This window comes from Astyanax mexicanus, chromosome 11 (assembly GCF_023375975.1).
Source record: "Astyanax mexicanus isolate ESR-SI-001 chromosome 11, AstMex3_surface, whole genome shotgun sequence".
Taxonomy (NCBI): domain Eukaryota; kingdom Metazoa; phylum Chordata; class Actinopteri; order Characiformes; family Acestrorhamphidae; genus Astyanax; species Astyanax mexicanus.
Genome location: NC_064418.1, coordinates 33,468,132 through 33,484,674, shown reverse-complemented (window position 1 = coordinate 33,484,674; position 16,543 = coordinate 33,468,132). Strand labels below are relative to the sequence as shown.

The 16,543-nt window shown below is 35.3% G+C and overlaps 1 protein-coding gene across 7 annotated transcripts; it reads left to right on the top strand.

Annotated features, from left to right (window-relative positions):
• Positions 1-169: 169 nt before the first annotated feature.
• LOC125804973 (phosphatidylinositol 3,4,5-trisphosphate 3-phosphatase TPTE2-like) lies at positions 170-16,169 on the top strand. 7 transcript variants are annotated; one of them, XR_007441207.1, is made up of 9 exons: positions 170-193; positions 8,247-8,334; positions 11,074-11,249; positions 11,387-11,427; positions 13,247-13,308; positions 14,034-14,131; positions 15,099-15,194; positions 15,295-15,365; positions 15,601-16,169. XR_007441207.1 is itself a non-coding variant. In XM_049485103.1 (5 exons), exons 1-5 carry the CDS (start codon positions 12,661-12,663, stop codon positions 15,710-15,712), a joined length of 429 nt encoding a protein of 142 aa, XP_049341060.1. In that variant the 5' UTR covers positions 11,626-12,660; the 3' UTR covers positions 15,713-16,169. The 7 variants fall into 7 exon arrangements, 1 of the variants encoding a protein (XP_049341060.1); XR_007441206.1 differs by having other exon boundaries at positions 11,074-11,254; XR_007441209.1 differs by lacking the exon at positions 8,247-8,334 and having other exon boundaries at positions 11,074-11,254.
• The last annotated feature ends 374 nt before the right edge of the window (positions 16,170-16,543 follow it).

Genomic DNA, 16,543 nt, shown 5'->3' with positions numbered 1-16,543 from the left:
CCTATCTAAAAGGGATCAGCTGTCCCATTTCCCCAATTACAGCTCCTTCCCTCCATTCCTCCTCCTCCTCTCCTCTCCTCGATTCCTCCACCTTCTTCCGGGGTAGGAGAGGAGGAGTAGGAAAGGAGGAGTAGGAGAGGAGGAGTAGCAAAAGTTTCTGGACGCAGCCCTAGTCGTCGGAGGAGAAGCAGAGGTGAGCGCAATTCAATCCATCAACGCTAAACTTTCGCGTATGGAATCTCAATTATCTGTGATTAATGAACTACATAAAGACATTAGAGACCTAAAAACAAGCGTGGAATTCAGCTTTGAGCAGATAAAAGATCTCCAACATGAAACAAACAACCTCAAGTTCACTGTGAACTCACTGACAAAGGAACTGGATAAAAACAATAAAGAAAACAAAATGCTGAAGGAGACATTACTTGATGTACAAAGCCGTAGTATGCGGGATAACTTAGTGTTCACAGGAATACCAGAGGAAACGGAAGAAGAAGCTGAAAAAACCATCAAAAGGTTTATGTGTGAACACTTAAAAATATCTGAAAGCACAGTAAATGAGATCTCCTTCCAACGCGCTCACCGCATAGGTCGGAAAAACAACACCTACCCTCGACCCATAGTTGCCAAATTCGAAAGATATAAACAAAAAGAGCTCGTAAAAAGCAAAGGAAGAGAACTTAAAGGGACACATTTTGGTCTCAACGATCAGTTCCCTAAGGAAATCCAAGAAAGAAGAAAAGTACTCTTCCAGAAAAGAACACATCAAGAAAGGAATACGCGCCACAGTCTCAGTAGATAGGCTGTATCTTGATGGAAAACTGTACAGAGATATGGAAACTACTCCATGGCTATATTAATCTGTATATATATATATTGTTTAATACAACACTACTCCATGGCTATATTAATCTGTATATATATTGTTTAATACAACACTACTCCATGGCTATACTGATCTGTATATATGTTGTTCAATACAACACTACTCCAGGGCTGTATTGATCCATATATATATTGTTTAATATAACACAAACCTTTAAATAACACCCGTAGCCTACATTAAGTTACATACAAACGACAAATATCTGTGTCTATGTTTTTCACCCTTGGTGTTTGGCTATTTTTGAAATATGTGTTGTCCTGTTAAGTGCTTTCATTTAGAAATAATCTATTTTCAAAATAATGAGTTTTGTAAAAAAGGGGGTTCTCCAGTGTTAGATTTTGTTCTTTGCTCATTTATCATGAGTTTCCTTAGTACACTTTCCTACTGCCTTAATCAACGACTAAGGACCTATTATGCTGTATTAAAATCCATAATATATCATAATGTCTACTATAAAAATTGTTAGCTGGAATATTCGTGGCATCAATTCACCAGTGAAAAGAACAAAAATTTTTAGTCATCTGAGTAAGCTTAAAGCCCATATTTGTCTTTTACAAGAAACCCACCTCACAGATTCTGAACATGAAAAATTGAAAAATAAATCTTATAACCATGTTTATTGGGCTTCCTTTAACTCTAAAAAAGGGGTGTGGCAATTTTAGTCAGTAAAGAGATTTCTATAATCCATAACTCAACCATAACAGACACAGAGGGGCGTTTTGTTATTATTAATGTAATAATAAATAACAAAAATTTTACTATTGCTAGCATCTATGGCCCTAATAAAGATGACCCAGCATTCTTTCACCATCTTTTTTCACAGTTAATGAATTATTCAGGCTCAACAATTATCATTGGAGGGGATTTTAACACAGCGTTAGATCCCAACATTCACCGTTCCAATATCTCTCCTTCCTTTAAAATATGGCATTCAAACGAAATTATAAAACAATACATGGATGATTTGGGTCTTAGTGACGGTTGGAGATTACAAAACCCACTGACAAAAAAATACTCATATTTTTCACCTCACCACCAATCCTTCTCACGTATTGATTTTTTTCTTATAAGTAATTCTATTGTAGCTGATATTGTTAAAACACAAATCCACCCAATTATAATTTCAGATCATGCACCAGTAAGCATTAGTCTTTTCTGTACTCAACCGAAGAAATCCTTTGGGAGATGGCGTTTTAATATTTCGCTTCTTAAGGACTCAAATTTTAATGAGTTCTTTAAGAAAGAACGGGAATCTTTTATTAAAATAAATGATTCACCAGACATTTCTCCTACTTTGTTATGGGAAACAGCAAAAACTGTATTGAAAGGCCAGATTATTTCGTTTTCATCGTATAAAAAAAAAAAGAACAAGAAATTGAAAATTCATTGGAACAGGAACTTGAACGTTTAAATAAAGACTATATTAATAACCCTAAGGAACATATTTTAAAACAGCTAAGGGAAGTGAGATTTAAACTGAATAATTTAATTGACACTAGAAATCAATTTTTGATTCAGAGATTGCGCACAACCGTGTTTGCACAGGGTAATAAATCAGGAAAATATTTAGCAGATCAACTTAAGCAAAAAAAAGAAAAATCGGTAATACCTGCAATTAAAGATGACAAAGGCAACATATTAAGCGATCCACACAAGATTAATAGAGCATTTTATACATTTTATAGCAACCCGTATAAATCCTACTGTAGACCAAATAAATTGGATATACAATCATTTTTAGACCCACTTTCTCTGCCGAAAATTAACTCACAACAGGCTAGCACATTGGAATTACCATTAACCTCTGCTGAAATTTTTCAGGCTATTTCTCAAATGCCCAATAATAAAGCACCGGGCCTAGACGGATACCCGGTCGAGTTCTATAAGCACTTTTGGGATATACTCTCTCCAATATTTATGAAGATGGTAGCACATATAAATCAAATAGAAGATGTCCCCCCCCACATGAATACAGCCCTAATATCAGTCCTATTGAAACCGGACAAAGATCCAACACTTTGCTCTAGCTATCGCCCGATATCATTAATTAATGTGGATGTTAAAATAATTAGTAAAACATTGGCAAATAGACTAGAATCAGTTATACCTTTTATTATCCATCCAGATCAAACAGGATTTATTAAGGGACGACAATCTTCAGATAATATGCGTCGTTTATTTAACGTTATCAATATCTCCCAGAGAAAAAAAATGGAAACAATTATAGTGTCTCTTGATGCAGAAAAAGCATTCGATAAAGTAAATTGGAATTTTTTATTTATAGCTCTTGAAACATTTGGATTTGGTAATAATTTCATTCAGTGGATTAAAACATTATATCATTCTCCTAAAGCAGTAATCAACACTAATAATATAATATCATCACAGTTCAGTCTATATAGGGGTACAAGACAAGGGTGTTCATTGTCACCCCTATTGTTTGCTATATTTTTAGAACCTCTTGCATCAGCAATTCGCCAGAATGACCAAATAAATGGTGTAGTGATTCAGAAAAGTACTCACAAAATTAGTCTATACGCAGATGATATAATACTCTATTTACAGAATCCAAAAATGTCACTTTCGGAAGCTATTAAACTGGTTAGTACTTATTCAAATTTATCAGAATACTCCATTAATTGGAGCAAATCTTATATTCTACCACTAAGAAAAGAAGGTTGGAACGTGAAGAATGTAAAAAAACAAACTCTACCTATAGCAAAGAATATTAAATATTTGGGAATTAATATCTCTACTAACTGGTCCGAGTTATTCTCTTTAAACTTTAATCCATTATTAACAAGTATACAAGATAGCACTCAACGATGGATAAAACTTCCAATAAACCTCTTAGGGCGAATTGCAGCTGTCAAGATGTTTATTTTACCAAAAGTAAATTACTTATTTAAGATGCTCCCAGTTGTACCAACCTATAAATGGTTTAAAGAAATTAATTCAGTGATTAATCAATTTTATTGGAAAAACAAACCTCCACGAATCAAATTATCCATACTACAAAAGGATAAAAAACACGGTGGACTCAATGCACCAAATTTTCTCCAATATTTTCTAGCTACCCAACTGCAATATGTAATACACTGGCTACACCCAAATTCTAAAAACCGGTGGATCGATATTGAACAGTCGGAAAGTGGAGAAATAAATATCCAGAATCTCCCATTTTTAAGTAACTCAGTTAGAAAATATCCTCTATTTAAAAATCCAGGAATAGCAACAACGCTTACAGCTTGGTGGAGAGCCAATAAGCTTATTAATAGTGATATAATTCCATGTATATTTACACCAATATGGCATAACCCAGACTTTCTTATAAACAACAAAACATTTATTTTCCCTAAATGGGAAAAAAAAGGAATTAGACAACTAAAAGATGTTTTCGAAAATAATAGTTTGTGTAGTTTTGCAGATTTATGCCGAAAATATGCTCTCAAGCAAAAATATTTTCTTCAGTATCTCCAATTGAAAAATGTCTTAAGTTCTAGAATTAACATAAAACAAAACTCTTTAACCCCCCCACCACTAATTCAGCTTATCAGTACGTTCACTCCGGAAAAAAAAAAACTTTGTTATCAAAACTATACAAAAATATAAACACGATGAATGACACCGTAATTATTCCCCACAAGGAATGGGAATTGGATCTGTCAAAGACAGTAGATATTTTACAATGGACTCAGATTTTTACAAATATATTTTTTATGACACATAATCCAAATATTCAGTTAATACAATATAAAACTATTTATAGAACACATATTACACAAGATAAGATGTTTAAAATGAAACTCTCCGAATCAGATATTTGTAGGCAATGTTCACAAGACGTGAAGGACACCTATTTTCATGCAATTTGGCTCTGCACACCAGTCAGAAAATTCTGGACAGAGGTGGTTGGATACCTTTCAGACTTAACAGACACTATTATACCACTTTTACCTTCTTTATGCTTACTCGGAGATGATACGGTTCTGGAACTGTCAGAAGCCAGCAAAAATAAAAAAATCCCAATATTGGTCGCACTAACTATAGCTAAAAAAACAATCTTATTACATTGGAAGTCAAAACAAAACATTACAAGAACACAGTGGTTAAATCTTTTAATAGACTACATATCATTAGAAAAAATTGTTTCACTTACAAAACACAGTCAACAGCAGTTTAGTAGCATTTGGAGCCCCATTATGAAATCTATAATACTATAAGTGAGCTGATGCCACAGCTATCTAATTTAAATGTGGGCATAGTACTTTAAAAAACATAACCCCCCTATAAACAAATATCATTATTATAATTATTATTATATTTATTTATTTTATTTTATTATTTTTTATTTTTTTTTAATTTTTTTTTTTTTTTTGTCTCTTTCTCCTTTTTTCCTCTTCCTCTTTCTTAATATATGTCCTCCCTTAAGAGTAATGCAATTTTGCAGAGTGAAATAAAGTATTAGACCTCCAATGAGGGGGGGTGGTGGCGGGTAAAAAAAACAAAAAAAAAAAAAAACAATGTAAATATACAATATCGTATTAAATGTAATTTTGTATATTGTAAAATATTTATTTTAATTACTGAATTTATAATTATATATTACAATAAATAATTAAATATATATTTAATAAAATTATATTTTAAAAGCCATTGCGCTCAAAAAATATGAGGCAGACGTTCAAGTGTGATTTTGAAGAACTTTTTCATGTTGGGCCAGACCAAATACACATGATCTAAAGAGTACTAGTCTTCTTCTTTAAGAAAAACCTGGAATTAGCCTGGCCCAAGCTGATTTTATACTTTAAAATGAACTGGCAAATTTTGAAAGACTTTTTCATCTTGGGCCAGAACACATACACATCAGATGAAGAGAACTACTCTCCCACTTTGAGGAAAACCTGGAATTAGCCTGGCCCGAGCTGATTTTATAGTTTAAAATGAACTGGCAACATAGCATACCGATCCATAATGCACAATTTTTTTATGTAAAGCTGATGTTCCAGTGTGATTTTGAAGGACTTTTTCATCTTGGGCCAGACCAAATACACATGATCTGAAGGGTACTAGTCTTCTACTTTAAGGAAAACCTGGAATTAGCCTGGCCCAAGCTGATTTTATACTTTAAAATGAACTGGCAACATGGTATAACGAGCCATAATGCACAATGTTTTATGTAAAGCTGATGTTCCAGTGTGATTTTGAAAGACTTTTTCATATTGGGCCAGACCAAATACACATGATCTAAAGAGTACTAGTCTTCTACTTTAAGGGAAGCCTGGAAATAGCATGGCCCAAGCTGATTTTATCTCTTAACCTCCAGGCCTGTTTTTGCCATTTTCCGCCTGAATTTTACACACAAATCTTGAGGCCTTATACTCAAACAGGATATAAAGTAGAGACAGTTTCATGAAGTATTGTTATTTAAAAGCCTTTGAAGTTTTATTAGAAATACTTAAAAATGTTGAAATGGATCCCCAGTGGTCAGAATATGATAAAAACAACAAAAAAATCTAGGCGCTTTTCAAAATTTTACTTTAAAATTCATGTTTTAGAGCCTTTAACTTGGTCAGTTCTTGTGGTCGAAAACATTTTTTTATTTAAACTTGTTCCATTAGTGGTCTACTTTCACCCTGTAAAATTTGGAATTAAAAGGTCTTATAGTTTAATAGATATTTGACCTACAGTAAATAATAACCTTTCAGCAAAGAACAGGCCTATTCTGACAAAAAGCCTTTAAAAAACGTGACTGACTACCTTTCCTGCACTAAATGGGCCTAACACGCTCTCTACTGGGCCATAGAATAAGCCAGAAGTGTGAAGTCTCGCAGAAGACTCTCTTTGACTGGTCAGAGCCTGACGACAGCGGTTAAATTCGGCCTATCGCCGCTCCTGACTCCATTTCTCCGCCTCTGATTGGCCGAGAGGTCTGAGTGACGACACAGTCGCTAGGTAAGGTTCCGAGGAGTCAGGAAGTTTTGGAGCGGTAGCGATCGGACATACGGTTCAGTTTATACGAATTAATTAGTGAAGGCATTAATAAGATGATCCGCCGCTTTTTGGGAGCACTCTTTACGCTTTCCTGAGGATTTCTACAGACTGGAGAGGAGTATCAGGTCGAGTTTGGTATCGGATTGAAGCTCTCACTCTGCTGAACGGGGTGAGTGCCTTTGTTTGGGTCTGAGCCGCGAGGGCGGGGTGAGGGGCTCCTCAGAGCGCTGCTCCAGTTTTTCCTATGAGATGAATCTGAAGTTAAAAAAACTTACTCTTTTGCCTGTAACTCAGTAACGGTACACTTTAGAGATGAAAGGCGTATATCCCCGTAATCCCCCGTAATGAGAGCCTGCCCGTTCGTTTGATGTATATTTTAGCCCCCTTTGGTAAACTATGTCGTTATGAAAAATATGAATATTCATATCATAACTATATTTTTTTCTTAAAATCTTGTCTGCAAGGTATATTAACACTGGAATAGTTAATATTTGAGAATATATAAAGATAAAATGACCTAGATGACTGAAAAGCTGAGATTCTAAGCTTTTAACTGGTATATAGCTTGTCTATATTGACCCTACAGTTACTCAGATAAACACAAGCAAATATGATTTTAATAATTCATGCGGATTTCTGGCCCGCCGGCGGGCCAGGGCGTGTTAAGAGGTTAAATGACATTATCTGGCATCTAATTCACATCATAGCACAAACCCAATTCTTATTCACATGTCACTTTTAATTCAATTGATGTCACGTGTCCACTTCTAATTTAAATGATATCACTTCTAATTTACACAATGTCACATGTGTTCAGTTCTAATTTACATAACATCACTTCTAATTCAAATGATGTCACTTGTAACTTACGTAGCGTCACTTTAAATTCACACAATGTCACATATGACCAATTACAATTCACATCACTTCTAATTTACATTATTTGGCATGTAATTCACATGATGTCACTTTAAATTCACATGATAGAACAAGGCCAATTCTATTTTACATGATGTCACTTCTAATTTACATTATTTGGCATGTAATTCACATGATGTCACTTTAATTTCACATGATAGCACAAGGCCAATTCTAATTCACATTAAGTCACTTCTAATTTACATTATTTGGCATGTAATTCACATGATGTCACTTTAATTTCACATGATAGAACAAGGCCAATTCTAATTCACATTAAGTCACTTCTAATTTACATGTTACATGTAATTTACATTCACATAATATCTATTTAGGAGAAATTATTTATCATTGACGTTGTGTTACAGTGATTAAAGCAGTTTAAGAGTGGGGATTGTTTGGATGTTTGATTTGGAAAAACCATAACCAGAACTCTCTTCTCTCACAGGTCAGATATCGCTGGCTGAGTTCATCGAGGGGGCTCAGAAGGACGCCTGGATCATGGATTTACTCAAACTAGATTTTGACGCAAGCAGGTGGTTTAAAGAACACTGGAACAAAAAGACATGACAAGAACATCTCCTAATAAAAACTCATCTGCCTTAAAATCTCTTCTGAAGACTCCAGTTTAATTTAAAGCTGATGTTCTAGTGTGATTTTGAATGACTTTTTAATCTTGGGCCAGAGCAAATACACATGATCTGAAGAGTACTAGTCTTCTACTTTAAGAAAAACCTGGAATTAGCCTGGCCCAAGCTGATTTTATACTTTAAAATTAACTGGCAACATGGCATACCGATCCATAAGGCACAAAAAAGTTTAATTTAAAGCTGATGTTCTAGTGTGATTTTGAAGGACTTTTTAATCTTGGGCCAGACCAAATACACATGATCTGAAGAGTACTAGTCTTCTACTTTAACGAAAACCTGGAATTAGCCTGGCCCGAGCTGATTTTATACTTTAAAATTAACTGGCAACATGGTATAACGAGCCATAATGCACAATTTTTTTTTTGTGTAAAGCTGATGTTCCAGTGTGATTTTGAAAGACTTTTTAATCTTGGGCCAGAACAAATACACATGATCTGAAGAGTACTAGTCTTCTACTTTAAGGAAAACCTGGAATTAGCCTGGCCCGAGCTGATTTTATACTTTAAAATGAACTGGCAACATAGCATACCGATCCATAATGCAGTTTTTTTTATGTAAAGCTGATGTTCCAGTGTGATTTTGAAAGACTTTTTCATCTTGGGCCAGACCAAATACACATGATCTAAAGAGTACTAGTCTTCTACTTTAAGGAAAGCCTGGAATTAGCTTGGCCCAAGCTGATTCTATACTATAAAATGAACTGGCAACATGGCATACCGATCCATAATGCACAAAAAAATTTAATTTAAAGCTGATGTTCTAGTGTGATTTTGAAGGACTTTTTAATCTTGGGCCAGAGCAAATACACATGATCTGAAGAGTACTAGTCTTCTACTTTAAGAAAAACCTGGAATTAGCCTGGCCCAAGCTGATTTAATACTTTAAAATTAACTGGCAACATGGAATACCGATCCATAAGGCACAAAAAAATTGAATATAAAGCTGATGTTCTAGTGTGATTTTGAAGGACTTTTTAATCTTGGGCCAGACCAAATACACATGATCTGAAGAGTACTAGTCTTCTACTTTAAGGAAAACCTGGAATTAGCCTGGCCCGAGCTGATTTTATACTTTAAAATGAACTGGCAACATAGCATACCGATCCATAATGCACAGTTTTTTTTTATGTAAAGCTGATGTTCTAGTGTGATTTTGAAAGACTTTTTCATCTTGGGCCAGACCAAATACACATGATCTGAAGGGTACTAGTCTTCTACTTTAAGGAAAACCTGGAATTAGCCTGGCCCAAGCTGATTTTATACTTTAAAATGAACTGGCAACATGGTATAATGAGCCATAATGCACAATGTTTTATGTAAAGCTGATGTTCTAGTGTGATTTTGATGGACTTTTTTATCTTGGGCCAGACCAAATACACATGATCTGAAGAGTACTAGTCTTCTACTTTAAGAAAAACCTGGAATTAGCCTGGCCCAAGCTGATTTAATACTTTAAAATGAATTGGCAAAAAAGATTCTATATCATGTTTGATGAAAGTGTGAAATACTGTTTACAGGTTAAACATTAGAAATGTTTATCAGTGTTTAAAATGGGCCTGAGCTGATTAATACATCAGTGCAGAGTGAAGTAATTTAGCCCTACATTATGGAGCGCTCAGAATTTGACACATTTTATTATTGAAGATTGTGTCTTAGCATTGCTTAAATAAACGTTTTTTTTTTTAATTATTTAAATATATTTAATGTAAATATAGGCCTACTATAATCAGTTTTGATATACATTCTTGTCTACTCTGATGTTTTAAACACGCTATGGTCATTAAAATGTGCTGCGAAAGCAGAGAAAAGGCACAGAAAATAATTTAAATTTATAGGTTAACACTATTTGTAATCTACATGTGTATACATATTTTACCCTTGTTTTCTTTTTTTCCAGAGGGAATTATAAAATAAGCTAAAGACTTTCATGTTTACTACAACTTAATTATTAATCATGTACCAGTGTTTTATAGCAAATGTAACCAAAAAATGTCCCACATTATATGTCCCAGGTTATAATTTTTTGCATTGTCAGCGATACCAGACGCACATTCACACACACAATGGAAACATGAACAGCTAGACGTGCTAATGAAACGTAAAATACTACTGCTTTTACTACTGTTGATGTTTGGTGCAGCCATCTTGCGTTCTGAACTTGTGGGTTTATTCCAGTTGAAATGTTCTACTTAGAACTTGGAAATTTCCAGTTCTGAATTCCTACTTCAGATGGAATGCAGTATAAGGATTCACATTAGAGCTCGACCCAACCTGCCCCATACACTGTCATTTTGAGCCAAAGCCCGAATTAAACCTGACATTTTTTGAGTAAGTAGAGCATTAAAACTGAGCTTTTAAAAAACATTTTCGTTCTGTTTAGAATGAGTGAAGAATGAATAAGACCTATTATTTAAGAAAAATATTATTAATTATTAGGAACAGATCTCCAAAAGATTATAACATGAACAATGCAAACAATGATCCAAAGGCCTAAACATTAGGCTACAACAATGTCTGAATGACTTTCCTCGAATCTAGTATAATATAACATGGTTTAAGAAAATAAAATAAATTCTTTTATAATTTTATTTATATATTTTTCCCATTTTCTCCCCAATTTACACAGCCAACCCACTCGTTAGGACTCCCCCTATCACTAGTAATGCCCCAACACACCAGGAGGATGAAGACTAGCACACTCTTTCTCCGATACATGTGAAGTCAGCCACCGCTTCTTTTCGAGCTGCTGCTGATGCAGCATTGCCAAGGAGCCAGCACATTTGGAGGAAAGCGCAGCGGCAGGTGAAGTGCGTAATATGGACAGTGTGCACTTTGCACTTGTGCAACTTTTTTTAAAAACAGTTTGATTTGTTTCTGCTATATTTTGATTCATAGCTTTATATAAAATGAAAATAACTTATAACTATTATTTTCTTTAGCCCGAGGAACCTGAGGAAAGTGGTGGGAAATCTCGAGCCAGGTCAGACCTTGGGTTGGGTTTGGGCAGAGAACCTAAGCTCTTATTCACATATTGAACTTTGTGTTATTGTGTTCTCAGTGACATGTTGAACTACACTGCCAGTTTGAGGGAATGTCATTGCCATCAAATTCAGAAGGTGAACCACATGACTCCTCAGAGGTGCAGAGCTTCTCTCAGCTTATGGCAAGTGATTGTGTAGCATAACCTGTTGCCTACATACAGCTCTGAAAAAAATAGAGACCACTTAAAAATGATCAATTTCTTTGATTTTACCAATTTTTACCAAATTGAATATAATCAAGAGGAAGATGGATGATCACAAGCCATCAAACAACAAACAAAGCTGAACTGCATCTTTTTTTGGTATTTCAGCTGTTTATAATTTTCTGCAAATAAATGCTCTAAATTAAAATATTTTTATTTGGAATTTGGGAGAAATGTTGTCCATAGTTTATAAAATAAAACAGCAATGTTCATTTTACTTAAACATATACCTATAAATTGCAAAATCTGAGAAACTTGATTCAGAAACTAAAGTGGTCTCTTTATTTTTTTCCAGAGCTGTTTGTTATGAACATGTTACTGTATTTCTGTATTTATTGTAAGTTGGTTATAATATTCTTATCACATGTTTTTGATGGGGAATGCAATACGTAAAATGATTAGCCTCTCCCACCTGAGTCATTTAAGCAAAGAATACTGTATTTTCCTGATGTCATGAAGAAAAAATGCATTACTCCATAGATAAAGCTAATCGCTTCACAATAGGGTTTATGTTGGATGTCTGAAGTTTGCTCTGCAGCTTAACTCCGTGGGTGATCCAGCCAAAATCTGCTGGACACTCAATATGCAGTCACTTCTAACTGCAGTTAGTTGTCTCAAATAGATTTGCTTACGAATTGACTTGACTTGAATTGTGTGACCAATATTTTACTCTCCATAAAAGCAGAAAAAGGTTTGTTGCATAGCTACAGTTTGTACTTCTGTACTTTTTATAGAGAAGTGTTACACGGGGGGTCATAAACCTGAAGAAACCTAAAGCAATTCTGTTTGAGAGAGTTGTTTTAGGCAGGTGTGTAAGACTTTAGGTATACAGTTCACACATGACTGTCCTGGTGACTGCAACAATCAGGGGAAACAGTGAGGAAACTAAAACTAGCAAAAGTATTTAATCAAGATTTTGATTAATTTTACTGTCTTTCTGTTTTTATTGTCTCTCCATCTCTGCTACAAATGAAAGGCTTAATCTCTGTTTGGGAAACCAAACCATGGACACAGAACACAGGTAATTAAATGGAATTCAATGTTAAAGATACAGTACTAATAATATTCACTGCTGAAATGGTTCCCACTTCCTGCTAAGGTGCTGCTACATGGCTACTGTGTTGTGTTCCTAGCTGATTTCTGTGCAGTTGTATTCCAGATGGTTGCTAGGGTCTTTAAGGTGGTTGTCGAGTGGTTACTCTGGTAACCCGTTTAACAATGAGCCAAATATATTTTGTACCAAATATAGATGTAGAATGTTGTACAATTTTAAGATCTTTTAATAATCGCATGAGGTTTAGTAAATTTCGACAGTAGACGCTGTATTTTATTTTTCATATTGTACACTGTTTATGCTTATGCCCGGCTGTCCTCTTCTTCTTACGTATGTAGTCTCATAGACGGCAGGGGTGCCAGACTAAAGAAACAAACACACAATGGCTGACCAGCTGAATTTAAGTTAAAAGAAAATGTGTTTGTAATGTAATATTTGATAAGGGCCCTTGAGCATTTCGAATCAAGTCAGCTTGAGAACTGTTTTTTTCTGTTGCAACAGGGCGCACGGGTACGATGGTGTGTACATGGTTGATTGACAGCGTTTAGTTTGAGAGTGCGCAGGTACTGTATTTCTCCTGAGGGTGGGGTGAATGTGTATGTATATATTCAGTGTGTCAGAACTGCTCCTTTAGTTTCTGCTGTGCTCAGTTGAAGACTGAGACCAAGTAGTTAAACATACAGCTCTGGGGAAAAAAATGGTTTTCGTGCATCTTTGCATGTTCTCCTCCACCAGTCTTACACACTGCTTTTGGATAAGTTTATGCCATTCCTGGTGCAAAAATTCAAGCAGTTCAGTTTGGTTTGATGGCTTGAGATTATCCATCTTCCTCTTGATTATATTCCAGAGGTTTTCAATGAGATTTTTAAGTGTTTTTTTTTTTCCAGAGCTGTATGTCTGCACTCTCCTACAAAAGTATTGAAACACTGAGGCCAATTGATTTTTTTTCTTCTGCTCTAGTGAAAACATTTTGGTGTAACAAAAATATAATTTAAAGATGAATATTGAAGACAAATTGGTAAGTTCGGACAAAAGCTGAATTGTTGACCTTTTGTCTCCTATTCATCTTTTAATGTCAAACCCAATTTGTTTTCAGTCTAAAGCAGAAATAAAGAAATGAGACTGACTTATCAAGTACTTTTGGGGGGCAGTGTATGTTTAGGGGCTGTTTCCTGTGTAGTTCCAATTAAAATCTGCAGTCAGTCTGCTCCTTTCAGAGTGACTGCACTGTTATGTATATTGGTTATGTAATTTAATGCTCCTGGGCATTGCTGTGTTTGTTGTGCAGGTGTGGGAAAGGGCAATGGCAGTGATCTGAAGGTGCGGATCATAGTGAAAAGAGAGCAGGTGTTCCAGTGTGTCTGTGCCACGCAGACGAACTGTAGGGTAAGCTAACTTTTAAAGGTTTTCTACAGTATAAAACTGTATTTACTTCCTCATAGTCAAATGACAAGAGTAGTTTCAGTACAAAAAAGTGAAAAACTGTGAACCTTAAACACAGTGGTTTCCTAATTAAAACCAGAGCTATATGGCATATCCAGAACAGACATGTGAAGTGGGCTAATCCCACAACCCCTAAATGATTTAGTAGTTTAGGGTGATTTCACACCTACTTTTTTTATTTGTCAAAATAAACTGTTCATATTTACGTGTAGTGCTGTTTGTTTGGACATGGATGAGTACAGTAATCACAACTGCAATGAGACTGCTGAGAACTGTTGGTCTGAACTCTGAATTGGTTGGTTTGTGATGTGAACATGATCTGACCTTGATCCAACCCATCTGTCAAGCATACTCTGTCAGTTTTAAGATGTGCAGTCAGTCAAATGAACACATGCCACCTCTGCTGTTGTTCCATGTTAAACTGCACAGAAATCTGTTTACTTTCTTGCTCCCAGCCAAGACAGCTCTGACCAACAACCAAAGAGATTACAAAGATTGTTGTGACTCATTTTGGTGAGCTTGAATTGTATCCTCTGTTAAAACAACAAACCATGAGGGAAATGCTCCAAGAGAATCAATTAATTACCTGACTTGGACCAGAGCAAACAAACTATAGTGTGAAAAAACAGCCTTACATACACTATTAAAAGATGTTGTACATACATACACTAGTGAAAGCGTTTGTGAATCGGTATCATCTTAACCCCAAATCATATTTTAAATATGTACTAAAGAACAACTTTTAAATATTCAATAAGCTCATAATATTGAACCTTTAAAGACAGTAGCAGCCCACTAAAAACATAAATCACATTGTAATTGTTGGGAAAGGTCTTTCAGATGTTTGTCTTATGTTCCTTTGTGTTTATTTTACTGTTCGCTCATATACTGTGTTCTCATATTTTACCAGCTGTTCCCAGATACTGAAAACAATGCCGTGGTGATCAGCTTTCAGGAAGGGCCAGTGGTTTGTGGTGATGTTAAGGTCATGTTTGAATCCAGGGCTGTAAGTTCCCAATCTATTGTAACGTAAGAATGATTTTATGGACATCGTTTTTCCCAGTTGTTTGGCAAAATGTTCTTTCTCTATTGTTCTCTATGCCCAGGGTCTTCCAAAGGGGTATGAGGACTATCCTTTCTATTTCTGGTTCAACACTTCATTTGTAGAGAACAACAGGTGAGGTTTTTGCTGTCCATTGTCCTCAGAAGCAGACACTGGCTTTGTTTACCTACCAGACCACTCTGGTTTTAGATTTTATATATAAAAATGCCAGGCCACTTAATTCATTAATTAGAATATTTTGATATTTTGTCCCCTCTCAGTTTAGTAACATTACTGCTTTCAATGTAAAACGAAAAATCATATGGACTGCTGCTTGAATGCAATCTATAATGCTTTGGTCCCAAAACAGGCTCTATCTGTCAAGGGAGGAACTGGACAACCCACGTAAGTCCAAAACCTGGGACATCTACAAGGAGGACTTTGGTGTGACCGTGTCTTTCAGTGACCCTGCACTTATGTAGCAGACGACACTTGCTTGTGTATCTCAACTAAAACCCTTAAGCCCTGCACAAGGTCTAAATCTTTGCTCTAATGTAGGTTTTCACACACTTATAAAAGGTGAGTGATGTTTAGGGATTGGATTCGGGCATATTGTGCCCCTAAAGCTATAGCTATAGCTATATAACCTCAACTTTATGTCCATCCCCCATCTTCACTGTAAGAGCTTTTTACTGAGCCGTGCATACACCACAATATTATGCATTTGTTTGTCAAATGTTTTTTTGTCTTTAAATGAAGACAAATGTTTGTGTCAGTTTAGCATATTAAGCCTCCAAAATGTAAATCTTACTCTTTAAGCTTGAGTGTACATCAAATAAAGCAATCGAGGCTGCCACTGTGAAATGGTCAATGGTTATGTGTGCAGAAACATGTTTTTGTAGTACACATGTATTGAAATAAATACTAATGTCTCTGTAACACTTGTCTGTCACTTTTTTGAATTAACAACTGATCTGGGTTGCTGAATTTCTGCAATTGTTTTTAAGGATAGATCTGAGTGACTTGTTTTTTTAGAAGTAAAAACTCTGGTCTTACAGGTGGGCATGCAACTCTAAACTCTTTAGAATCAGCAGTTTTAGAGGTGACCTTTTTCAGAAGCGCTGTCAGTGCCATTCTCATATAAAAGGCTTAAAATCAAATCTCAAATGTGCAGCTTATAATAGTAAATAAAATAATGTACTATGTAATTGTGTAGAACACAAACTGTATAAACACAAACTTTAATTCTAGAATTGATATACACTATCTGCTGCTGTCAGTACAAATGGATGGCTGGATCAAAAATCAGAGGG